The sequence below is a fragment of the Oncorhynchus mykiss genome, chromosome 17, assembly GCF_057628025.1.
Source record: "Oncorhynchus mykiss isolate SJ-2025 chromosome 17, ASM5762802v1, whole genome shotgun sequence".
NCBI classification, from domain to species: domain Eukaryota; kingdom Metazoa; phylum Chordata; class Actinopteri; order Salmoniformes; family Salmonidae; genus Oncorhynchus; species Oncorhynchus mykiss.
This window is the reverse complement of record NC_143038.1, coordinates 14,545,388-14,571,838: the sequence shown is the minus strand read 5'-3', so window position 1 is coordinate 14,571,838 and position 26,451 is coordinate 14,545,388. Positions and strand designations below refer to the sequence as shown.

Genomic DNA, 26,451 nt, shown 5'->3' with positions numbered 1-26,451 from the left:
TCATTCAGAAAACATCGACGGTAGTATAGACTGGTGAGTGAGTGAGGAGGAGATGGAGAGAGATCACACTACAGATTTAAGCGTTGTTTGTTTTCAGTCCGACCGTTAGGCACTCAGTGGGAGTTATGGCTGTGTGTTGTATTTGGCATCCCTCAGGGAACCATTATAGTTCCAGTGTTAATTCGGCCCCAGGGTACGCTGACCCCTGTCCAGGTGTGCTTTGGCCCAGAAGGAGGGGGGGGCAGTTGTTCCACCACAGCCAAGTCTACATCGAGCATGAAACTAAGCATCGCATTCGGGCCAATAAAGGCCAAATGCGAAGAGGTTAGTGTGAGGTTGAAGACTTTATTTTTCGAAAGCCCTCCCACCGACAAGCACACACAACAAGACAGCTAGATCAATGAAAACATCTGCCAAGGAAGAGGGCCAAACGAGGACAGGCCAAATATTGACTGTCTCACTCAGCGTTGACAAGCAAAGTGACCTGGGTACGTGGCCAGTTAGGCTTTTAATGAGTCTGCTTAATGGAGGCTATCACAGTTGTGATGTTAATGCTAGCCAAATACACTGCTACGGCTAACCTTAGTCTAGAGTTGGCATCTCTAAATTGTGCTTACGTAAGCTTAAATTACAAGTTACCGAGGTAACTATCATGTCGGTGCCAACTTGACTCATTGCCCCGAGCAGTATTCATCACGAAACTGAGAGGTTTAAATGTTTGGTCAAATCTCCAGGATGGTCCAGTACGGTTTTCTTGAGGTTGGCTGTATTTAAAAAATATGCTACGTTAGCTCTCTTTCTCACACCGTCAACCGTCTAGGAATTTCCTGTTTGATATGGTGGAACACAGTTTGCTTCCAGGTCGTTTTTTTAAATTTTTATATTTGGTTTGAGGACCCTGGGTTAATTTTGTCCGTTATTTCGCCTAACCACAACCCCCTCGCCGTCAAACTATTCCGGGCCTCAGGTAGTGAGAGGGTGTCACCTCAGCCCGACCACACTTTGCACTCCACCGGCGAAATACCACATTGTAGCTCAGGATTCTAGAACGGCCTGGAATATTACTACTATGGCCCGCCACTACAACTAACACTGCCGTAACAAAGCAGCTTTCCCTCCAAGAAAAGAGGAGTAAACAAACTCTAAGCTTACGTTTTTGTTCGTTTTCGCGCCCCCTTGTCAAAGCTCGCAGAGGCTGAACGGAATTTAAGTGGGCAGACTATTTTTTTTTAAATTTTCTATAAAAAGATTGCGTTGGGGTTTGCATTACTGCCTTTCTATATTTCTAGAACGCCAGAGGGTTTCTTCACGGAAAATGGGATTAGGAGGCAGTGCCCTAACACAGTGTGACATAGCTGCGCTGGTATGGTAGGGATGGCGTCCTCTCTCCCTCGAGCGCTGACCCCGGTGAGGTCGAGTTTGTTTGGGTGCAAGGGTAGCAGAGGGTGGCAGGGACAGAAGGGGGCACCACTAATGTCTGTTGGCAGCAGTAGATTTGGATGGCAATTCATGTTTACCCACTGATATTGGGAGACCCTGTACTAGTAAAGACCGAGAAATGTCCCAAAGCAAGACGCTTTGTCTTGAGGATGAGAATGCCCATTCAGCATGTGTTGACATCTGTGTATATATTGTGTCTGTCTGTATGACTGCATTTGTCTTTGCCTCACCCTTATGCCCATGTGTTTCCTACCAGTCTCTCTGACTCCTCTCTCTCTCTCCAATCCATTTCCCTCCATCAGGTGGGGGAGGCGAGATGATCGAGAAGGCCGTTCAGTCGGGCATGATCAACCCCAGCCGCCAGTGGCAGAGCCTGAAGCACAACGGGCCGGTGGGCCAGTTCGAGTACCAGATCCGGGTCAGCTGCGACGAGCATTACTATGGTTTCGGCTGCAACAAGTTCTGCCGTCCGCGCGACGACTTTTTTGGCCACTACAACTGCGACCACAACGGCAACAAGACCTGCCTCGAAGGGTGGTCCGGACTAGAATGCAGCACTGGTAAGAGTGGGGTTTAACCAAAGTAGTTGTAATTTTATAGCAACGTGAAGCCAAACGCTAAGGCCATTAATTTCCCACGAGGTTAGACAGTTGAACAAAGCTCAAAAGGCATTGATAAGTGACATTCATCAAGAATCAATTGGAATATATACTTTAAATGATCAAAATGTTCTATAAATAACAGTGGGCCTTTTCAAGGGCAAGTTGTGCTTTAGTGCCTTTCTGTTAGCATGCCATCATTAAGGCAAGGAAGGGAAGTCCAAAACTAGCGAAAGTGACAATGGACTGCAACTGTGTAGAGGTGAATCTGACCAGAGAGAGAATGAACACTAGACTAAATGATATCATTTAGGGGTGGGGTCAAGCTGGCTTCTTCACCCATTGACACCAGGGCATATTGTCTTAACACAGCAGATTTTGGCCACGGCCGGCCTGGCAGGCTTGTACAAATAGTTAGCGTTGCCGTTTGGAATTTGGGCTGTTTGCAACGCACCAGCGCACCCCCTAGGCCCTAGTATCCTAGCGGGGAGCGATGGCAGAGCTCTGGGATAAGTCTTGGATTTTGTAGGATTACTGCCCCGGTTGGAGCTTAGGACATTCCCACGAGTTTGGAGATGAGATAGGGGAGGGGGAACTGTCTGACATCATCATGCTGACTCTTTGTGTTTTCTCTCTCTCTCTCTCTCTCTCTCTCGTCACTCTTACTTTTTTTTTCTTTTTTCTGTGAATTTCTTGCTGACTCTCACTGTCACCCCACTTGGACTTTGTCTTTCTCCTTTATTTCCTCCCTCATTTTCTTTCTCTCTCTCAGCTATTTGCAGGCAAGGCTGCAGCACTGAACATGGTTCCTGTAAATTGCCCGGAGATTGCAAGTAAGCACCTATATTTTTTTTTAAACATTTTTTTTTCAGCTAGCCTAAGTTAGTAAAAACGCTCACTGGAAAGTGCCAGACTCAGAATCTTGCTGCAACTTGTTGTCACAGCAACATCCTTGTACCACATGGAAAGAATGCCATTGGCGGGGGGAATTCCCAACACCATGGGTTCTGCCCACTTTGGATTGGCACCAGACTCAATGGAGACGTAGTCATTTTTGGCAGTGTCTTCGTTAGATAACACTATACGTTCTACACAATACAATACGTGGCAATCAAAGTCACAACCCTTGATCATGATGTGGTCATTAGGCACCAAACAGAAGAAAACAGACCTGAAGCAGGAAGTGACTGTGACTGTGCCCTAATAAACACAACCCGATGAATCCCCCTCCTGTTATCCAGAGCTGTGAAGGGCCCGAATCTTTGCGTGTTTTGGGAAGGGAGTGTATGTGGGGTGGGTTGGAGATTATCGCGACCCCTCTCGACCCCCACCCCCCTTTGCGCACGTCTGCCGGGGGCCCCCAGAGTGGTGAGAGCTTAATGGTGGCGGTGGAATCTGGTCTCGAAGACCTCTGTCAAATTCAAAGGATTTCTCTTTTCTTTCACCTGTCTGTTCCCCCACCCTCTTTCACCTCCCTTCAGCGCCACGCTTTGATGTCGTGTTAGCCTTTTCAGTCTCGCAGCCAAGAAACAATCGAAAGCGGCGCTAGGAGACATTAGCATGTTGTGGAGATTCTGGAGAAGCTTCTATGGCTTTTATCGGAACTTGAATACACATCTGATTCTTAAGGAAGGTCGGAGTGGAATGGGTACTTTTGAGGGTTTCACATTTCCTCCATATTTGCTAGATTTTGCAGCTCTTTTGAATTAGGTAGGGGAGATATATATATATATTGGGTAGCTGGGATAATTATCCATTGCCTCAAGCAAGGGTGGGGGGGCTGGGCATGGATACCAGGGATGAATTATAAGGGATGGGGGTGTGTGTGTATATTTGATTCGCTCTGTTATGACTCATTTGAGAAGCTTTCCCCTGCTAGTTCACTGCCCAGACAATAATTTTTACTTACTCAAGGAGCAGCCTTAGCCCTGCCGAACCCATTCCTGTGTGTGTTAAAAGATTGTGATACATTGTCTGTGTTTTTAAGCGGGATAGTGTTGAGCACTGAACAAGTTTTTTTGTTAAGCTCGGTCATCCCGGGCATTGAGTACTTATCGAGTGTGCGTGTGTCCTGCAGGTGTCTGTACGGCTGGCAGGGCGAGTACTGTGATAAGTGCATTCCTCACCCGGGCTGTGTGCACGGAACCTGCGTGGAACCATGGCAGTGCCTCTGTGACACAAACTTTGGCGGCCAGCTCTGCGACAAAGGTAAGCATACACATGCAAGAATAGCAAATGCACAGAGGTATACTACAAAGCGTGATCATTGAGTTGGCCAGCTAACTTTGTAAACGACCAGAAATAGGCCTACTGATTGTCTGGTTCATTAAGAAAGCTAAACTTATGTTTTTGGTTGTTGTTTCAATCACAACATGTCAATTTCAAGCTTATCTTAAAGAAATGTATTTATTTATTTGGGCATGTTAGCAGGCTAACTCATTGATCCTGGTCTGTAGATATACAGCTGATAACTGGTGCCCTCACCAACGCACACTCACACTTTTCCCTCCCTGTCTTCCAGACCTGAACACATGTGGTACGTTCCAGCCCTGTCTGAACATGGGGACCTGCAGCAACACTGGACCTGACAAGTACCACTGTGCCTGTCCTGACGGCTACTCTGGTGTCAACTGCGAAAAAGGTGAGTCGCCTGACACGCACACATATGTGTACTTGCGTGTGTGTAAGTCTCTTGTAGGGTCTGGTTCCACTCAATGTTTCGTCCTTATGAGAGTGAAATTGGAGTAGAAAACAAGGTAGGATAAGAATAACTTTATTGTTCCCAGAGGGAAGTTAATCTTGGACACTCAAAGCGCAGCTGATCTACTATGCTGGAGATTTAAAAAAATATATATATATATTTATTTATATATGTCTCTCTGCTGTCTCCCACTCAATCTTTTGTATTTTGTGGTGAAGACAGAGAAAAAGGTATTTGTTTTCCCAAGACCAGTCGGTGAGATCCGAGTCATGTGGTGAGACGGGGTTGGAAGTCGAGGGGTCATAGTTCAGGGGTTGGGGGGGGATCAGTCCCGTGCTTAACCCCATCCAGGGAGGTTCCGTTCGTAGGGTGGTCTCCCGCGTCACTCCGGCCAGGAGGTGACGACCTCATTAAGGCGTCGTCAAGGGAAAAGGGAACGGGAGGAGACCCAGTAACAGAGCTAACCTTTCTATGAGGGTGGATTGTATTTTACCTTCAACAAATCTAACAGTTACCTCACATCTTCAAGTTGTTTAAATGTGTCGGTTGTTTAAATCAAGGTTGGTTTCTATACAGCTTGAGTTTTGATCATAGGAATGAGTTGTATATGTAATTATTTTTGAGTTGAGGACGTTTCAATGAAGTTGGGTCGAATTCGCTCATTAGGATACGTAGATGGCCCTTGTTTTGTATGGGGGTCAATGGAGACATGACTCGGCTAATTGAGGAGGAAGCTCCCTGTAGGCGTTGTCAGTCAAACACGCCCGCTCTGTGTTTGTCTAGGACAGTTGCCACCTCTGTAGCGAGGGTTTGAAAACTATTGCCGGTCATCTTGAGCGCGAGGGAGGGAGTGGAGGAAGGAGGGAGAGAACGAGGGAAAGAAGAGGGGGATTCCAGCTTCCAACCAAGCCTGAATTCTCCTTTTCTTTTTCTCTCCCAGCCAGACCCAACAACATTAAACCCCCCCCCCTGTGCTCCTCTCCCCCCTCTATCCCCCTCTCTTCCTCCCCCTGCCCCTAGCCTGCTGACACCAATCAACAGTCTTCTCCCCCCTCGGGGGTAGTCCCAAATGGCACCCTATTCAGTGCACTGCTTTTGACCAGGGCTAGTAGGGCTCTGGTCAAACGTAGTGCATTATATAGTGAATAGGGTGCCATTTGTGATGCGGATCGGTCTGCCTGCCAAGGAATGCAGAGCACTAATTGATTTGAGCGGAGGAATCCGTCGTGACTTGTGAGTTTGCTATTCTCTTCCCTCCTGTCTTCTCTCGTCCTCCCGCGGAGGGATGGACAATGATTTGCGTTCGGGTGGAAGTCATGGCGCGAACGCTCGGCGGGTCAGCGTGCCATGACAGACGTTTTCCTGCTAGCTGGCTAGAGTTAATGCTAAGACTATAGGGCTAGGGCCCTGGGGGGGCTAGTGACATGGGAGAGGATTTATTATTATTTTTTTTTAACAACGTAGACCTAGTGGGGGAATGGACTCTGTCTCTCGCTTTCTCTCTGTGTATTTTATTCTTTGTCTGGTTGTCTTTTTCCTCAGTGAGGAAATTTCTCTTGTTCTGTTTATTTCTCTTGCACTCAGCACTCTCCTTTATCCTTCCCTATCTCTCCCTCCCTTGTCTGTCTCACTCTCTCGCTCCTCATCTTGCGGTGTGGTCCAGAGCTGGTTAGTGAGAGGTCAAAGGGGCTTTCCACTCCACTGGCTGTAGCCTAGCTGGGCCAGAGAGAGCCGCTGGGAACCGACAGCAGCGAGGGGGAAAACCCACCCCACCCTCCTGCAGTGTGAGAACTGAGTTTAGGAGTTTAACTCTCTCGCTCTCTCTCTCCCCTCTCTCCTCTACCTGCTCCATCTACCTTTCTCTGTTCTTTGCCTTTCCCCTCTCCCTTTTACCCACTCAATCTATCCATCTCTCTGTTTCGCTCTGTCTCTCGGTCCATAGCAGAGCATGCTTGTCTGTCGGAGCCCTGTTTTAACGGAGGGAGATGTGTGGAGACCAGTCAGGGCTTCGAGTGCCAGTGTGCCCCCGGCTGGAGTGGCCCCTCCTGCAGTATCAGTAAGTAATACATTATAGTGTGTAATACTTGAGGTTTAGGTTAATTTATATTCAATATTATACTCAGTGGGTTTACCCTTGTACATTCACCGGGCCTCTAGCACTAGAGAAGCCTGGCCTCGTTGGATTCCCCCTTCGTACCAATGACATCTTTTGGACGTCAGCACAAAAGCAATAATGGCATTATAATGAATGTGTTGATTTCATGACGGCAGTCAGAAATGGTCCATTGTCAGTTATTGAACACATTATTTGTGGCCTGGCTCGTGCTTACAGCATGGTGCTCATCGTCACGCCAGTTGGTCCTTATTTAGTTGTTATCCCTCGTTCTAACAGTCATCACACATTTCCCCCCCCCCCCCCCCCTGCTTCCTTGCAACACTTCGCACAAACGAGTCGCTTTCAGCTGAAACAGGTCTTGTGGGTTTTGTTTGCCAGCTCATCTGCCCACCTGGCAGTTTCTCCTTGGCTTTGCGCAATTCCTCTCGTGGAATCTTCGCTGCTGCCTCGACCCCTCACGTCTCTCACGTAGCCCGTGTGCTCGACTCATGATGAAGTCTCTCCTGCTCATGGGGTTCATGCACTGCTTAAACAGCACGTGTGTGTTGATGGCAGCCAAGTCAAGCATGTTGTAGAACACCGTGAAAGGCCAGCGGCAAGTTCCTCCTTTCACTGTGTACAGCTGTGCCATTTTGATCCCAAAAATTCACAACCTATAGAATAAAGTAGAAAGCAGTAGGATCTTTTTTCTCATAGGGAAAAACAACACGTGTGATACAGTAGAGCATAATGTGTTGTATTAGTTGATTTATATATGGCGACGCGCACAGTGGTAGAAAAAATACCCAATTGTTATACTTGAAAAGGCACCCAGTAAAATACTACTAGAGTAAAAGTATCAGAGTTTAAGTATACTTAAGTATCAAAAGTACAAGTTGATGCTATACATTTATTTTTTATTCCTTATATTAGGCAAACCAGACGGCATGATATTAAGCTCCCGCCTCGCTTTGTTCATGGTGCCAACCAGGCTTGTTTTCTTTGCGAGCAACTTGTTCGCCAATGACGGTGACGTGAAGAAATTGTCAGTGTTGACATTTCTCTCCGCTACCGTTTTTGAGATTATCATTTGAATAGATGAATAGAATAGAATGGCCAGCTCTGTTCTTCATTCACAACTGGTGATTGCATAGTTCGCTTCCCCTCGCTCATCAACCCATTCTCCCCCATCATAATTGACTTCATTTTTATTTTTTCAGCTCTTATGTGTGAAATGAGTTTCCGTATAGTTTAGGTTCAGTTACGAGGCAATTATCAGGGGGATTATCAACTAGGCACGGCACCTCCCAACTGTCGAGAGGAGGAGGGGATCAGGCCCTACTATCGGGAGAAAGTGGCGCAACGGGGGGGACCATACAAAACATGACATACCCTCCTAAACCTGCTTATAACTCCAGTTCTTTTTGTGATTATTAATAGGGGTTAAGATTCTAACAACCACATTTTGTTATATAGACTTTATTTTGGAAAAGTCCATGATGGTGGGGACTTAAAAAAAAAAAAAGTAAAAAAAAAAACTATATATATATATATATATATATATATATATATATATATATATATATATATATATTTATTTATATTTATATATTTATATTATTTTGGGTCATCAAGACACCATCAGCCTTTCAACAAGCGCTAAAGACCTAGCCATAGTCATGGATGTCTGATTTGTCATTCCACGTGTAGCCGTAACACACTTGTTTCCTCCTTCCAGACGTGGACGAGTGTTTCCCCAACCCCTGTGGCCACGGGGGCACCTGCCAGGACCAGGTCAACGGCTTCAAGTGCACCTGTCCCTCCCAGTGGAGCGGCAAGACCTGCCTCATTGGTCAGTCAGTCCTCTATCCCGTAACACCCTGCACCACCTCGATCATACAGCCACTGAGCTCTCATTTATCCTCTATTTCCCCCCCTAAAAAAAAAACATATATATATATATATATATATATATATATATATCTCTATCCCACACACCCCAACCCCCTGCACCTCCTCTATCATACAACCATCTAGTTCGCTGTCATCCTCTATAAAAAAAAAACTCCTATTGTATCCCTTTTGACACAAACGACTGAGTACTTTTAAATCCTACAAACTTCTACCTTCTACCTCACAACAGCCTAGTCCTTTATCCCACTACCACCTATATATCCTATAACCTACTACCATAGAGAGAGTATTGATCTCTATGCACACTACGGAGTTGATAGATTATATACTGGTACAGGGTCAAATATCTCCTCTCTAATGGTTAAAGTTAGTTTCCTAGATCTGTGGTTGAGGCCAACTTCTAACCACCTTGCCACAATTAGAGGATGTCCTTAGCGCACAGAGCTAGAACCAGCTTACACTCTCCAAATCTGAACCTTATCCATTAGGGGGTGAAATCTCAAAACTGACCTTTGGGAAAGCTTCTGAGTGCAAATTCCTCTTCATCATACCACCCTTGACTTTTGATGGCGCTCTAGTGTGAAGATTTGGAAGCGGGCAGGATGGTGGGGGAAGTTCCTTCGGCATTCCATTCCATGGCTGCTTTTGGGAATCCTCAGGGCAGGGATAAAGTGGGGTTTCCTAAGCCGGGGGGATCATCCTTTGAGGAATGGCAGTGTGTTTTAAAGGGCTTAGAATGAGGAGCGAGAAGATGGGTGCCACTAACTCTATTCACTACTGTCTTAATTCTCTAACTACACCCCCCCCCCCTCCCCCCCCACACTCCTTCTCACCCTTGTCTTCCCTTACGCCTCCTCTCCCTCATCCTCTCACCTTCTTAATGTGAGGAGCAAGAAGATAGGTGCCACTAACTATTCACTGCTGCCTTGATCCACTACCCTTCACTTCCCGGCATATTTGTGTTTGTCCCCAATTGCCTTTTGCCATGGGGACAGGCTCCGACGCGGTTTGAATGCAAACCACAGCAGACCACCAGAAAAGACCATAGAAATATAATTTCTAGAATAGGCATCCCCAAGTCAATGGGTGGGTGACAGGGGAAACCATTAAAATATCTATTCCTATGGCTGCCGACCCCTCGCAATCTCATCCCAATCCCCTTTAACAGGAATGAAGGAATGAAATGTTTTTTCTGTCTTTCTGAACTGTTTATTTTTATGGATTTCAGATGCCAATGAGTGCGAAGGCGACCCCTGCCTGAATGCCAACTCCTGCCGCAACCTGATTGGAGGGTACTTTTGCGAGTGCCTCCCTGGTTGGATGGGCCAGAACTGCGAAACCAGTGAGTGTTTTCAATGAAAAGGCCTGTCACTTGTTCTAATGCAGGGGTGGGCAAGTCTGGTTCCAGGAAGCAGCGGGGGATACAGGCTTTTGTTCCAGCACAGCACTAATATGGGTAATTCAGCTAATCAACTAATCATGGTTGGCAATTGAAAGCATGATTAGTCGAAGTGTGTTCGTGCTTGTGGTAGAACAAAAGCCTGCTCACCCTGCCATTCAATCTCAAGAGTCCAAAGTTGCACACCCCTGTTCTAAAATGAAGAAATGGCACTGTCAAGTGCCAGTAGCTACTTTAAGCAACTGTTGTAGGGCCAGTTTTGGATGCGAGTTCATGAGAATGACGGCTAGGACTGAGGCTGGCACAGTGTTTCTCTGAACCTGGACTAGTAGTTCTGGAGTGGTCAGTCTGAAAATAGACAACAGAAAAAAAATACAAATAATACACTGCTTTTATTTTTTTATCTCGAATCATTGTTTGCTTGCACAGCCGGGCAGACGATAACGTGCAGATAACATGGGCGCTCAAACAATTGTGTGAAGCCCCAGTGCACGGGGCCCGCATCAATTGCACCTCTCCCCACCCCCCAATTCTCGAACAAGTGTTATCTTGAGGAAGCTTGTCGGAAATCTTGACAAGAAAGCCTTATCAAGGCCTCGCCTCGGCGGAGCTCAAATTGTATACGTTTTATAATTTATTTTAATTTATTTTATTGTTACAAATTGTTTCCGCAGATATCAATGACTGCCAGGACCAGTGTCAAAATGGGGGAAAATGCAAGGTATGTTTATTGGGTTTCTCCCAAATGGCATCTTATTCCCTATATAGTGCGCTACTTTTGACCAGAACCCTATCATGGGGAATAGGGTTCCATTAGGGACACAGATGTTTTCTTATTTTTCCGTAATGTACCGGTCCTGGTCGATATACATATTCCGGACACTTCCTGGCATATTGGAGTTGTTTTTGGCTTCTTTCTCTCGCCTTCCCCTCTTTCTCCCCCTTTTTTCTTTATGGGGGGGTTTAAAAATGGCAAACTGCTGAGACATGCTTTCAGAACACAGGCATGACAGAGTTGCTCGGGCAATGCTAACAAAGAGAGGGGCAGAAAGACATGAATGCTTGTGTAGGAGGGGAGAATGGGAGGGAGGGAATAGGCGGAAGGTCTTCATGACTACAATAGATCAGATTACCATAAACATTCTCGTCCCCTGCCAGGAAAAATAAATCTTTCTTAATTCTTTTCCAACCCTTTCACAATGGCTTGTTTTCCTCACCGCCCTGTTCCGTACCTCCCACACTAACCCCCAACACCCTGTTCTCTCTTTATTTTTTCCTTTCTCTGTTTTCCTCACCGCCCTGTTCCGTACCTCCCACACTAACCCCCAACACCCTGTTCTCTCTTTATTTTTTCCTTTCTCTGTTTTCCTCACCGCCCTGTTCCGTACCTCCCACACTCACCCCCAACACCCTGTTCTCTCTTTATTTTTTCCTTTCTCTGTTTTCCTCACCGCCCTGTTCCGTACCTCCCACACTCACCCCCAACACCCTGTTCGCTCTTTATTTTTTCCTTTCTCTGTTTTCCTCACCGCCCTGTTCCGTACCTCCCACACTCACCCCCAACACCCTGTTCTCTCTTTATTTTTTCCTTTCTCTGTTTTCCTCCCCTCCCTAGGACATGGTGAATGGGTACCGTTGCGTTTGTCCGTCAGGCTTCGGCGGCGAGCACTGCGAGAAGGACATAGACGAGTGCGCCAGTGGCCCGTGCTTGAACGGCGGCCGTTGCAAGGACGACGTCAATGGCTTCCAGTGCCTGTGCCTGCCCGGTTTTTCTGGCAACTTCTGTCAGGTGAGCAGAGATTGGCACCACACCCCCCTCACTGTGCCCAGAGCCCACCCAGAGTTGGTCCAAGTCACCTTAAACCACAACACTGATCCAGGAGCAGATATTGCTCCATCCTTGTAATGGTTTATGGTTAGAATTGGAGGTAGTATAAGCTGATCCTAGATATGTGGTTAGGGCCAACTTATCTTGAGTAAGTTGCAGTCACCTCAAACCACTGATCCACGGTCCGATACCGTATTTCCCCATACCTTTTTTAATGGTTGAGGATGGGGTAATCTGATCCTAGATCGGTGGTTAGAGCCAACTTTCCTTGACTACCTCCCTCTCTCCTGTGTGAATCTCCTCACCATAATATGTTTTCATTGATATCCTCCTCTTCAGTTGTTTCCCTCCCATTTTTTTCCCCCCCGTTTTATTTTTTTGATTTTTTTTTTGTGCTACTTTTCCTTCCCCCCACTATAATCGCACCTGCGTTTCTCTCTGCGATCGTTTCTCTTTGCAACTCTAAACTGGAGCTTTGTCGCGCTTGTTAACACTTGTGAACCTTCCGTCTGGGCTAAGTCTGTCTTCTCTCTTCCCGCCTCCTCCAACTCCCCCACCGCTAAGCGTTTGTTTATGGGTCTTTAGCAGGTTTCCGTGGTGAAGTCCACAATGGGTTATTATGGGAAAGGTAAAATGGCAGGTATTACTTTACATGGCTTGTGTCTAAACCAATCTTTGTTTTTGTTCTTGCCTTCTCAGTTGGATATCGACTACTGCATGCCGAGCCCATGTCAAAACAGGGCCCAGTGTTTCAACCTGGCTACCGATTACTTCTGCAAATGTCCAGAAGACTACGAGGGCAAGAACTGTTCCCATTTGAAGGACCACTGTCGGACCACACCATGCAAAGGTTCATATTAGCGTTTTGGTTTAGCCTTGTGCAGTCTTTTACAGTACTGTAGAAGTTGGTTTTCAGTGTTAGCCTAGGCAGTTTTGGTTAGCTTGGCTAATGAAAGCTAACCCCAAAAATTTGAGGTCACTTGTCTCCCTTTGCTTTTTTTATAGCCAATTGTAAATCTGAGAGGGGGGCTTTTTAGCCTGCAGAGTCTGTAATCTAATCTGCTAACTCAAGGCCATTGTGCTGGGTGTGTGTCACACCATTGTGTGTGTGTGTGAAGACCTAGGGTTAGCAAGCCCGCACGGCACTAACCCGTTCTCCGCCGGTCCCCCAGGGCCTCGTTACCATGGGAAGGGTTAAGGTTTGGTTTCATGTTTTCGAGTCGCTACTGCTGCCAGACTACTTTTTTGACAAGACACTCCCTTCAAGAACACCCCCCACGCCGCCCTCCTGCTTCTTAAAATGTTCCTCTCCTCCCTACTAGACTTTGTTCGTCTCTCCAAAACGCCCCAGAAAAATCTGGCAAACTGTGAAGTGCTCTGTGTGTGATCTTCCTGCTGAATACTCAATAGACCCCCTTAATTTTCTCACTCTGTGCCGTCTGTATGCGCGCATTTTTGAGAGCGTAATTATGACAGTCTAAGGGTTTATACCCTTGTACTTAGTTTAACTACTTTTATCTATACACACCACAGATTGAAGAAATTAGAGGGCCTTGGCATATGTTGTATCTATTGAATATTTATTTTATTGGAAGCTGTGGCACCCAAAGCGTTTGAAGGTTTATACGATGTGTGGTAACGTCAGTTCTGTGCAATGGATATCAACATTTATGTAATTGCCATATATGCACACTGTCCTAACCTCGCCCTTTCTTTCTCCCTCAGTGATTGACAGCTGCACGGTTTCCGTGGCATCCAACAGCACCCCTGGGGGCGTGCGTCTGATTTCGTCCAACGTGTGCGGGCCCCACGGGCGCTGCCGGAGCCAGGCTGGGGGCCAGTTCAGCTGCGAGTGCCAGGAGGGCTTCACCGGGACATACTGCCATGAGAGTAAGTGACTCCCCCAGTTCCACCAAGGAGTGAAGAAAGGTAGATGAATGGCTGGAGGATGGCTAGGGAGGTGGATGGATGGAGCCATCCATGGCTGGATGGTGGATGGCTAATGTGTGTATTAAGGGGTCAATGTGGGGGTGTGAGGGAGGCATAGATAGAGGGGGAAATGTGGCAGAATTGTGAGGTTGAAGTGGAGAGGGCAGATAATGGAGAGAGAATGTTATTGCAGGGGTGGTAGAGGACGGGATGGGCCATTTCCGACCATAAGTACACCACAAGAATCTCCCTCCCCGTTATAAGGATCGTTCCCGTTTCTTGGCGTGATCTCTGTCACGACACATGCATCCTTGGGTTCAAAGCGTGCTCTCGCTCCTTCCAAACCCGGTGACTTTGTTCTCACCAACAGTTCTTTCAGGGGAGAGTGGTAACCCCTTGACGATAATTATTAGCTCCCTGTTTGATGGATGGCTGTTTTTAGCCGCCGGCTCCCTAGCACAGAGAGGTCAGGCAGGCTAGCCCTGGCCCTACAGTCACTGGGTTATCTAATGGAGGCCCCAGGCGAGGCCTATGCTGTCTCTCAGACACAGACCTTGATTAATGACCCTGCTCAGCCTTCGCTAGCCTGTCAGGGGGTGGGGAAGTTGTTAAATGAAGGGGGCTCCATGCCTCCCCACCCCTAACTCTCATTCTCTTATGCCAGGAAGTCTGCCTATTCTTGCCTGGCCTTGTCTCTCCCACGCACACACCCAACACCAAGCTCTCTGTTGTGGTTTTGGGTGACAGGAGTTTTGGGAAGGGCTTTTGGTGGACGGTTACTTGACCGGAGACGACAGTGAAAATTAATGGGACACTAGGGAAACCGCAAGGCCTCTGTTGAATTTGTAATGTGGAAACAATGCGAGTTGTTCACATAATTGGAAATGGTAAATAAGTCCTTGAAGGGATTTCATGGTGCACACCTTGATTGCATGGCTTGATATTGTTTATTTTCTCAGACTTTTTTTCTTTTTCACCCACTCTCAGATATAAATGACTGTGAAAGTGGCCCGTGTCCGAACGGGGGAACGTGTATTGACAAAGTCAGCCTGTACCAGTGCATCTGTGCCGAGGGCTGGGAGGGACCCAACTGTGACGACAGTAAGTAAATTTTTCTTCTCAATACTGTTATGTAGTCATATTTGTTTTATATGAATAATGGCTTTCACTTAATACATTTTTGAAGTTATATACAAGTTATTTAGTTGCCTATCACCCCACGACGTAGTACAAGTATTCAAAAAGTGAATGGTTATTTTGTTTGTATCATTTCAAAAGTATTCATACAGTGGTACACAAGTCTATATATGTGCTTATGCATTACATGCAGGTGGAACAGTGCATTGACTTTTATTTTTATTTTATCTGACTTGCTTCTTGGTATTGAAGCGTTATCAGCATTATAACGCCTGGTAGGCTAACCATAACTCTTCCATATTGCATTCCTAATGCATAGGCAACATACAGGAAGTGCTACCACATAATGTTCTCCCAACTGTTTCAAGCTTTCAAGTGACTGGGGGTATGGATGCTCATTAGGCCCATATTGAAACTTTTCTGGCTCAAGAAAGGGATTAGGTGTTGGGGGTGGCAATGAGCGCGGTCGGCCGTCGGCGCGGCTACATGTTAGAGAAAATTGTAGAGGTCCCCATATTGTCACTGTAGAGACATTTTAGCATTTTAAAGCCAATTACCTGCCATTCTACAAATTTCTCCATGGAGCGGAGATTCTTTTTTTTTTGTTGCGTTTTTTAAAGATAATTTCCTGAAATTCTATGCATTTTGCCATGGATAATGCTGTGTTCTTTTGCTCAAACATAATAACAAAAATACTGCTAAATTCATCCTTTTGGGAATTTTCTATTCTCCCAGACTGTCTCGCTTTTATTTTGGTGATTTTGAGACTTAAAGCGTTTTTCCATCCTGAAAATTTGACTTATGCGACCTGGGAGGGGGGGGGGGGGGGGGCGTTTAGGCAGCCCGCCCAAAGATTTAAATGGCTTTGGAGATGCCAAACAGACAGTTAAACATGAAATGACTTTTTTTTTTTTTGTTGTCTCCTCAGACATTGACGACTGCAACACCAACCCATGTCGCAACCGCGGCACGTGCCGAGACCTGGTGAACGACTTCTACTGCGAGTGTAAGAACGGATGGAAGGGCAAGACATGTCACTCAAGTAAGCCCCCCTTACTACAGTATCGCACACTTTTTTTCTTTTTTTTCGCCCTGGGCGCCCATGTGAAGTGTGTTGTGGTGTGAAATATGCGTCTGGGTGGGATGTAAGCGTGTGCATGCTTGTATGTGTTCGAAAGGGTGTGTTTATGTGCATAAATAACACATACCTGAAATAATAGGTTTTAAGGCCTAATGGTTTCCTGACATTGACTATGAATAGTTGCTAACATGTAGTATTTTTCGCTTCCAGGAGAGAGCCAGTGTGACGAGGCTACGTGCAACAATGGCGGAACGTGCTACGATGAAGGGGACACATTCAAATGCATGTGTGCCGCCGGATGGGAGGGTGCCACCTGTAATATAGGTATGTAGTGTAGCCGCCAGTGCTAAATTATTGCAGCTAATGCTATTCCAACTGAGCATTCACCACAACCACTATGATTTGGTTTTCCCTCAACATTTGACAGTAATGCAAGGCCTCCATTTTAAATTCCTAAAAATAGACATTTTGAGTCTGACAAAACACTTGGTTTAGATTTTCCATTGCTAAACTGTAATTGCTGAGGTAGCTGCCTCTGTTAACTAGTAGTATAGCTGAAGGTTTGGTTCAAAACTAGGCCAAAGGTTTATTTTGCCCATGTAGCATTTGCTAGTTAGCAGGTAGGCTAAAGGTTGTGTTTGCCCATGTAGCATTGGGTGGCTAACAGGATGGCTAAATGTTATGTTTGCCTGTGTAGCATTTTCCAGCTAGCTAGCATGTTGGCTAAAGGTTGTGTTTGCTTCTCCAGCTAAGAACAGCAGCTGTCTGCCTAGTCCTTGTGAGAACGGAGGCACCTGTGTAGTCAGTGGAGACTCTTTCACCTGCGTCTGCAAAGAGGGCTGGGAGGGCCTGACCTGCAACCAAAGTGAGTGACCCCAGAGTGTGTGTCCTCACTAATACTAATAAATCCTTAGTAGATAATTGTAGTCTTGTGCACTATTAGTTGTTCATAACTTGATAGTGTAAAATTCACTAGAACTACATTTTAACCTGCCGTAGTAGATATATACAGTTTGGCCTTTGTCCTTTATATAATGAATGTATCGAACTAAATCTTAACTATAAGGAAAAACATACTTTTTTGTTTTATTTCTTAGATTAATGTTATGTGGCCTCTCAGCTAGCCACAAATTCATATTGAGTTAGTATTCTGACATGCACTCTGTGTCTAACCCAACTTTCTTTTATTTCAAATTTGACAGATTCCAACGACTGCAATCCCCACCCTTGGTAAGTCAATCCCAAACCAAATTAAGCCCAGTAAACATATCTGCCCGCAGGAATGTTCTGCTGCTGATAATACACACACACACAGACTTGCATATATACTCCGCGTTGACAAAGAGCCACAAACAACTCGCGTAACTTTGTTTGCTCAAGACTTCACAATCAGACATTTTACCTTGTTCCACTTCCTCCTCTACCCAACGCCATTTTTTAAAAGAATAATATAAATGTATCTGTTGAAGTAACTATTTTTGTGGTGAAATCCAATTAATAGAGAGAATTCTGAGTGATGCTTATTTAGATACTTTCTAAGACATGGAATTATATTTCCCACCCATTTAGTCAATTCTTATTGGTTAAGAGCTATGACCCCTGATGACTCTCTCTCTCTCTCTATCCTTTTCTCTGCAGCTATAACAGTGGAACCTGTGTGGATGGAGATAACTGGTACCGGTGTGAGTGTGCCGCGGGATTTGCCGGACCAGACTGCCGGATTAGTGAGTATTAACCCTTTGCACCCCCCCCCCCCCCCCATCCCCCTCACTATTCTTAAGCTGTGACAAAAGTCAGAGTTAAGTCGGGCTAAATCGGGTTTAAGTCTTTTGGCTTTGGTGATGCTTGTAGGACAACACAATGGAGGATGAGGCTTATAAGTTGGCTAGATAAGTTCACGTTGCTGTTAGCCCTTTGATCCAGTTAAAGAGAGCTCAGATGGAGAAGTTGATCACCTGCACTCATTCCCGATCACCTGCACTCATTCCCTTGACTATTCAGAGTTAGTCCAACTGTTAACTAGCACCAAAGACTAGGAATGAAACTAGGGTATAGTTTTGAATGCATTTGTTGTTTTATAATGAAGTTACAAAGTAGTATAATTAGCATAGTTGATTAGCACAGTTTGGGGTGGCAGGTAGCCTACTGGTTAGTGTTGGACTAGTAACCGGAAGGTTGCAAGATCGAATCCCCAAGCTGATAAGGTAAAAAGTTTAAAAATCTGTCGTTCTGCCCCTGAACAAGGCCGTCATTGACAATAAGAATTTGTTCTTAACTGACTTACCTAGTTAAATAAAAAAAAAAATATATGTTTGTTTTTTTTGGTCTGTGGCTCTGGGAAATATCAGTCTAAGCAAAATGATTCCAAGACATCACTCAGTCTGTTAGTCAGTAGGATAGATGGACCGATGCATATAGATTGATGAACAGATGAAGTGACAGAAATAGAGTAGTACCCTAACAGTTGCCAATCTTGTCCCATCAGACATCAACGAGTGCCAGTCGTCGCCCTGCGCGTTCGGCTCCACCTGCGTAGACGAGATCAACGGCTACCGCTGTTTGTGTCCACCAGGGAGGGCCGGCCCCAGATGCCAAGAAGGTAAGACCTCTACCCTTCATGTGTTCCTTTGCAGCCTAGGTTCTGCCATGACAATGGACTGTATCTTAGTCAGTAACTTGGTCTGAATTTTTGTTCCTTGTGCTATAGCTCTTCAGGTGCTGTTTACCTAACTATAAACAGGACATCAGATAAACAATGTATAAGTGCACGGTGCAATAGCTTTATTACCATAAACATCACAAGAACCTAAGTCTTAACAAGAGTCAATGTAGGTGTAAACAGTCAACCTGAATAAAACACAATACATCTATGATTTTGGGTATCTATAGCAAATGTTTCAGGTTAAATCTTGAGAGACTAAAATGGCCACCTCTTGCTTTGCAGTTACTGTGAGACCCTGTGTTGTCAACAGTCTAGTGGCTGTGGACGGGACCAAATGGGATGACGATTGCAACACCTGCCAGTGCCACAATGGGAAGGTCACCTGTACAAAGGTATGAAACCACAGATTTTATGATGAGCTTTTTTTTCTCTTTGTACCATATTAAATACCCATTGTGATGTGAGCTAACTATGCAATTAATGACCACAAATTATCACCATCACTGACCACAGTTAACCACATTCCTGTCTCCCTCCAGATCTGGTGCGGTCCCAAATCCTGCCGGGTCCACAGTAAAAGTCACAGCGATGGCGAGTGCCCAGTTGGTCAGACGTGTGTGCCCGTCAGGGACGAGCGCTGTTTCGTCAAGCCATGCCCCAGCCAGGGCGAGTGCTGGTCGGCCTCCCACAGTCCCCCGCCCCATGCAAAGTGCCACCCCGAGAGCAACTGTGCCAACGTCACCTTCACCTTCAACAAGGACACCATGCCACAGGTGAGTTGGTGCAAGCCACATCATAGAAACATTTTATTCAAACTTAAACTAGGAAGTCAATTTAACCAATGGCAAAACATTGTCACATCCAGTTTGGCAGTATTTCTTATACCTTGGTAAGACTAGGAGCAGTATACAGTTTTGGATAAACTGTGATTTTTGATACTTGTGAACTTATTCATTGAACCTTTGGACCTCTCTGTGTGTGTGGCAGGGCTTGACTGTTGAGCACATCTGCGGTGAGCTAAGGAGTCTGTATGTGGTGAGGAACCTCTCGTCGGAGTACTCGGTGTCCATGACATGCGAGCCATCGGCCACCACCAACAACGAGATCAATGTAGCCATTGTAAGTACCTTTTTGGCTCAAATTTTGCCCTCAATTCCATGATTATCAAGAACAAGCAAATGGCAGTTTTGAAACATTAGTCACTTAGCAGACACTCTTATCCTAAGAATAACTACCTTCGCACAAGGATTAATTTGTCCTGTTTCTCACAGTATACTCAATATTATTTTAATGCGATTTGGAAGTTAGTTTACATTGTTATTTTACTTGTATGAAGAACATAACTCAATTATTATGTATTTTTTTAGTCAACGGAGGACCCCAGACGAGGTAAGGCCCCTATCAAGGAGATCACGGACAAATTCATAGACCTGGTCAGCAAGCGAAACGGAAACAGCACTATCATCACAGCCATCGTTGAAGTCCGTGTCCAGAGGAGGCAGACCCACAACCCCAATGGTGAGAGCACAGGGCACAGGCAGCCATTTATTGTTTTTGCAAAGACATTGACCTCCAAGTGGTGGGATGGTTGTATGTACCTAGGTTTGAAAAATTCCTGAATGTTTTCCAGAAATCCTGGTTGAAGGATTTGGGGAATTTTGCAGTTGAGAAGTGTTAATGGGAAGAGGGAGAATATCACATTGCTGCTGCTGTCAACTTCTGCTTAGAGTTTTTGATATCCGAGTCTCCCTCGTTTGTTCTAGTCTTCGATAACTGACGCCTTCCCTCCCTCCATTTCTCTTTCCAGCAGACTACTTGGTCCCCCTGCTGGTGTCCGTAGTCATCGTCATCTGGCTCCTGGCTGTGGCCTCTGCGTTTATCTGGTGCCTCAAGCGGCGCCGGAAGCCCAGCACCCACACGGGTGTCAGCACCCAGTCGACGTCCCCTGCGACGACCGCCGAAGACACCAACAACGCAGTCAACAACGTGCGCGAGCAGCTCAACCAGATCAAAAACCCCATCGATAAACACGGTCCGACCAACGGCCTACCCCCAGTTAAAGAACACCCCAACCACTATCACTACGAGGACAAGAACTCTCTTATCAACGCCAAAATTAGAACAAACAACTCAGACGTGGGTAGCCACCATTCGGATGACGAGGAGTCTGAGAAGAGGCTTCAGAAGGCTAGGTTCCCCAGGCAGACGCCGTATACGCTAGTGGACCGGGAAGAGCGGAGCCCACAGCCACTCAGCACGGCCGGCAAACACCCCAACTGGACTAACAAACAGGATAACAGAGACTTGGAGTCGACGCAGAGCTTAAACCGAATGGAATTCATTGTATAGCGCACAGCTTGGCGACCTTGGCCCGACCACTTCAACCGGTTTATCATTGTTGGAAGGTCAACTGAGGGGCGCTCCAAAGTTGTTGATACTGTTGTCATATTTTTGAATCAAAAAGTTGTGATTTACCCTTCACAAAGAAGACAAATTTCCATGTGTTTAATTTATGTTTCGACAAGCTGGCTCACACTGGCAATAACGGTTGGCTGTGGTTTGGCTGGATTTCCGGGTGCTGCGTTTGCTTACAGTCTTTTGCAAAACCAGTTGACTTCGAGGCAGCACTTCTGTAAATAGAGATATCGATGTACGTGTAAGAACATCTCTACGTTGTTCGGTAAGCTGCTGTCGAAGGCTTTTTGCAAGCAATTTCCCGGTAGTCTTGTGTACGATGAATATTAATGTGGGTTTAGCCTCGTAACTGGTTTTGTAGTTGTACGTGCTTCCGCATCACCATACCACAGCAACTAACAAAAAATATTATTTATTTTTGTTTGGGGCAGGTTGAGTCTGTCAGCAGTTGCTGCCGATATGAAGAATTTGTGTCAATGTAGAATGTTGTATAGATCTGTAAATATTTTTTTTTTTTTTATTAATCATTGTTTATATTTGATTTATTAACTTAATAATCAAGAGCCTTAAAAATATCATTCCTTTTATTTATATGCATTGTTTAGATTTGAAGGTTTGACAGCTTTGTAAGCTTACAACTTCCTTATTTTTGAAAATATTGTTTCAAAATATACAGTCAGGTCCAAAAATATTTGGACATTGAATATTTTTGTTTTGTACTGTGGATTTGAATGTTAAAGTGCAGATGGTCGGTCAGCTTTAATTTGAGGATATTTTCATCGATACATTATTTTTTTTTATTTTTTACATGGTCTCCCCATTTCAAGGAACCAAAAGCATTTGGACAAATCCACTTATGTGTATTAAAGTAGTTAAAAGTTTAGTATTTGATTCCTTATTCCTAGCATGCAATGACTACATCAAGGTTGTGACGCTACAAACTTGTTGGATGCGGTTACAGTTTGTTTTGTTTCAGATTATTTTGTGCCCAATAGAATTTGAGTGATAAGTAATGTCCCATGTGGCTCAGCAACGTGGTGCTTGCAACGCCAGAGTTGTGGTTTCGATTCCCATGAATGGACCAGTACAAAATAGTACGAAAAATGTATGCACTCACTACTGTAAGCCGCTCTGGTTAAGAACGTCTGCTAAATGAATTAAATGTTAATGTAATGTCATTTTGGAGTCACTTTTATTGTAAATAAGAATAGAATATGTTTCTGAACACTACATTAATGTGGATGCTACTATGATTACAGATAATCCTGAATGAATTGTGAATAATGCTGAGTGAGAAAGTTGGCGGAACAAAGATCATACCCCAAGACATGCTGACCTTTCACCACTACCAATAATGGAAGAATAGCATCTTTCGGAAGGGTATGATGTTTATGCCTCAAACTTTCTCACTCAATTTTTCATGATTCATTCACGATTTTCTGTAATCATGGTAGCATCCACATTAATGGATGGAAACACCCTCAAATGAAAGCTGACAGTCTGTAATTTAACCTCAGTCATTGTATCATTTCAAATCTAAAGTGCAGGAGTACAGAACCAAAACATCAACAAAATGTTTCACTGTCCAAATACCTTTGGACCTCCACTTTGTTTCATAAATGCCAAAAGTGTTCTTGAAAGAATAGTTTATTTTTTAACAATTTGGATGGGCATTTTTGTCCCCCCAAAAAAACAAAACCTGTTTTTGTACGATGTCTGTTTGAAACCATTTCTATGGTAGTTTTGCCAGGACTCTTTTGTAAGTACTTCAATGTAAGTGGGATGGCAGAGGAAAGGACTACATCACATGGAGGATGATTTTGCTGCTGCAGGGTCATTTGAATCAACTAAATGTGGCAGACTCATTGCTTGCCAATTAAATACTTTTAAGGGAACAAAACTTTTTTTGTTGTTGGCTTGACGTTTGCATGTACAGTATAAAATGTGTCAAGGACAGTGGAAAATTATATTCCTAGATACTTTGGGGGAAGAAATTACTGTTTTTGATGTATTTGTGATTACTTTGCATATTATTTGCATATATGGTAATTAACTCTAATAAATGGTGGAATTGGTTTTGCGTGCCCTGGGTGGGTGGTGATTTCAGTGGAATGGTCTGCAATGAGCAAACTCGGGTCACCGGGCCATGCAAAACGAACTCGACCAATGAGATACTTGAAGAGAGGAGGTCCAATAAGAACACTGTAGAACTGTCATGTGACACACAGCCTTTCTAGATCTGAGACCACAAGGCTGTAAACTTTTAATATAAATTTTAGTTTGCCCTTAAGATCATGATATAAGAGAAAGTATTTGTGTACATTTCACTTTAGTGCGTTAAGAACTTGAGAATTAAAGTATTTTGGGAGGGGGGGGCAGTTGTTCCTGGCAAGTCTTTGTTTTGTTTTGGAAAGTAATATTTATTAAAATATTTTGTACAAAAATGGATGAGTATGTGTTTTCCATTGCTTTCTGAGGCAAAGGGTCTGTCTGGTGGCATAAGTCGGCGGGTGTAGACTAGACAACATGCCGGGTGAGCCGCATTTGCTGTTGAGTGTCAAACAATGACGACTTTGTCTGAAGCTCGACCATCCCTGTCCTCTCTCACACATGCACGAACAGTCTCAGCAGACCCGTGAGAGAGTTTAAAAGGCTTGTACACAGCCCTAACCTGCGTGGGAACAAGCCTGTCTTTCACCTAAATAAACAGCATGAGACACTTGCAAATGCATTTATAGAGGAATCACTCCAAATGGAAACAAACAAGCAAGCTTTTTCCTCCCACTTAACTTTGAGATTTGTCTCTACCTATTACACTGTGGTTGAAAAATGGGAAAGTAGCAATTGTGCCTTATTGCTTAAATAAAAAAACACACAAGGGGTTGTGGTATATGGCCAATATACCACGGCTAAGGGCTGTTTTTTGGCGCAATGCGGCGTGCCTGGACACAGCCATTAGCCGTGGTATATTGGCCATATACCGCAAACCCCTGAGGTGCCTTATTGCTATTATAAACTGGTTTCCAACGTAATTAGAGCGGAAACAAGAAACGTTTTGTCATAATTGTGGTATAAACTGATATACCACAACTGTCAGCCAATCAGCATTCAGGGCTCGAACCACCAAGTTTATAATTACAATTATACAAATTACACAAACTTTGTCATTGGGAGGAGAGTGATAGCCTACTTCTCATACAAAATGGAGTCTGACACGAGTGAGTCTTCAGGATTTTGAGATTATTTGGGGTATAAGCAGAGAATGTGGATGTTTCGTCTTTTCGGGATTGCGACCTCCCCTGTTTTTATTATTTTGGGATGCAAAACTTCAGAGTTCATCATTCCCAACTCTCAAACTATACCCTAAATGGCACGCTATTCCTTATATAGTGCACTATTGTTTGTATTGACCCTGTCTACTTAGTAGTGCACTTTATAGGGAACAGGGTGCCGTTTGGGATGCACACTCTCCACCACTGTGGTCTCTCAGCTGACACCCAGCCAACGAATGCCAATTCCTCTCTTCCTGGTTTCTCAGCCAATGGGAGACTCAGCAAAATGTGCTTTTATTGCCCCTGTCTCACTTTAAAGGGGGTGAGGTTTGTGGGTGGTTGGGTGTGTATGTGTGTCTTTGTTTATGCATATGCGTGTTTGTGTGTCTATTTATGCTGCTGGTGTATGTATGAACGGAAGCTCTATCAAAACATTAATGACACACCCTACCCTGTCTTGTCCTCGGTCCCTATAGTCCTGTATAAAACCCGAGACAACCCAATTGATCCCATTTCTGATATCGACATTGGGAAACCCATTTCATGGCTACTAGGTCATGAAATCAAAACCACTCTGTGTACTTTCCACAAGGTCGGTAGAAAGCGGATGTTTCTGGTTTTCAGACAGATTTTCAGCCCACGTGGGGACTCTGCTCAGGTAATTTTTTATGCTTGCTACATTAGGTTACACCAGGGTTTTTTTTTTTTTTTTTTAACTGTGTAGAAATGAAAATGGACCTACAGTTTCTTGACTATGTCCAGCTTCCTAATAATCACCCAAATGAAAGCTAGACAGTCAGGTAGCAATGAAAAAAATAATAATAATATGGATAGATTTTGACGGAAATATAACCAATTCTCAATGCGGCCCTTTGGACCTCATTGAAGACTGAATGCGTCCCCCAGGGCAAAATGAGACATCCCTGCATTTACCGAGGTAAAGTAGGTTTTATATCAGACATTCAACAGACATTCGCCGTTAGCCTATTTAAACCGAATACAAAAGGTACCGTACTGTGAAATGCTTACTTACAAGCCCTTAATTAACCAACAATGCAGTTTTAAGAAAAATAAGAGTTAAGAAAAGTTTTTTCACTAAATAAACTTCAGTAAAAAATAAAAGGGCAACAATAAAATAATAACGAGGCTATATACAGGGGGTACCACTACCGAGTCAACGTGCGGGGGTACAGGTTAGTCGAGGGAATTGAGGTAATGTGTACATGTAGGTAGGGGTAAAGGGACTATGCGTAGATAATAAACTGCGAGTAGCAGCAGCTTCAAAAAAGTGGAGGGGGGGTCAATGCAAATAGTCCGGGTAGCCATTTGATTAGCTGTTCAAGAGTCTTATGGTTTGGGGGTAGAGAAGCCTTTTGGACCTAGACTTGGCACTCCAGTACCGCTTGCCGTGCGGTACCAGAGAGAACAGTATATGACTAGAGTGGCTGGAGTTTTTGATCATTTTTAGGGGCTTCCTCTGACACTGCCTGGTATAGAGGTCCTGAATGGCAGGAAGCTTGGCCCCAGTGATGTACTGGGCTGTACGCACTACCCTCTGTAGCGCCTTGCGTTGGAGGCCGAGCAGTTGCCATACCATGCGGTAATGCAGCGAATCAGGAAGCTCTCGATGGTTCAGCTTTATAACATTTTGAGGATCTGAGGACCCATGCCAAATCTTTTCAGTCTCCTGATGGGGAATAAGCATTGTCGTGCCCTCTTCACGACTGTCTTGGTGTGTTTGGACCATGATCATTTGTTGGTGATGTGGAAGGAATTTTAGGAATTTGAAGCTCTCAAGCTGCTCTACCACAGCCCCGTCGATGAGAATGGGGGCGTGCTTGGCCCTCCTTTTCCTGTAGTCCACGATCATCTCCTTTGTCTTGATCATTTTGAGGGAGAGGTTGTTTTCCTGGCACCACACTTATAGGCTGTCTCATCATTGTTGGTGAACAGGCCTACCACCGTTGTGTCGTCAGCAA

The 26,451-nt window shown here is 44.8% G+C and overlaps 1 protein-coding gene across 3 annotated transcripts in view; it reads left to right on the top strand.

Moving 5' to 3' along the window:
• LOC110493761 (protein jagged-1b) overlaps positions 1 to 23,644 on the top strand; it is a 31,274-nt gene extending 7,630 nt beyond the window's left edge. Inside the window, exons 4-26 of one of the 3 annotated variants that reach the window (XM_021568223.3) lie at positions 1,743 to 2,000; positions 2,812 to 2,872; positions 4,117 to 4,247; positions 4,561 to 4,680; positions 6,683 to 6,796; positions 8,574 to 8,687; positions 9,978 to 10,091; positions 10,823 to 10,869; positions 11,764 to 11,937; positions 12,676 to 12,826; positions 13,702 to 13,866; positions 14,893 to 15,006; positions 15,971 to 16,084; positions 16,334 to 16,447; positions 16,872 to 16,988; positions 17,326 to 17,353; positions 17,762 to 17,847; positions 18,609 to 18,722; positions 19,068 to 19,177; positions 19,325 to 19,558; positions 19,773 to 19,904; positions 20,153 to 20,303; positions 20,596 to 23,644. In XM_021568223.3, the coding sequence (XP_021423898.2) occupies positions 1,743 to 2,000; positions 2,812 to 2,872; positions 4,117 to 4,247; positions 4,561 to 4,680; positions 6,683 to 6,796; positions 8,574 to 8,687; positions 9,978 to 10,091; positions 10,823 to 10,869; positions 11,764 to 11,937; positions 12,676 to 12,826; positions 13,702 to 13,866; positions 14,893 to 15,006; positions 15,971 to 16,084; positions 16,334 to 16,447; positions 16,872 to 16,988; positions 17,326 to 17,353; positions 17,762 to 17,847; positions 18,609 to 18,722; positions 19,068 to 19,177; positions 19,325 to 19,558; positions 19,773 to 19,904; positions 20,153 to 20,303; positions 20,596 to 21,134 (3,302 nt within the window). In that variant the 3' untranslated portion in view covers positions 21,135 to 23,644. Of the gene's footprint in view, positions 1 to 1,742; positions 2,001 to 2,811; positions 2,873 to 4,116; positions 4,248 to 4,560; positions 4,681 to 6,682; positions 6,797 to 8,573; positions 8,688 to 9,977; positions 10,092 to 10,822; positions 10,870 to 11,763; positions 11,938 to 12,675; positions 12,827 to 13,701; positions 13,867 to 14,892; positions 15,007 to 15,970; positions 16,085 to 16,333; positions 16,448 to 16,871; positions 16,989 to 17,325; positions 17,354 to 17,761; positions 17,848 to 18,608; positions 18,723 to 19,067; positions 19,178 to 19,324; positions 19,559 to 19,772; positions 19,905 to 20,152; positions 20,304 to 20,592 lie in introns of all 3 variants that reach the window. The other 2 variants (XM_021568221.3, XM_021568222.3) reach the window with 2 other exon arrangements.
• Positions 23,645 to 26,451: the final 2,807 nt, after the last annotated feature.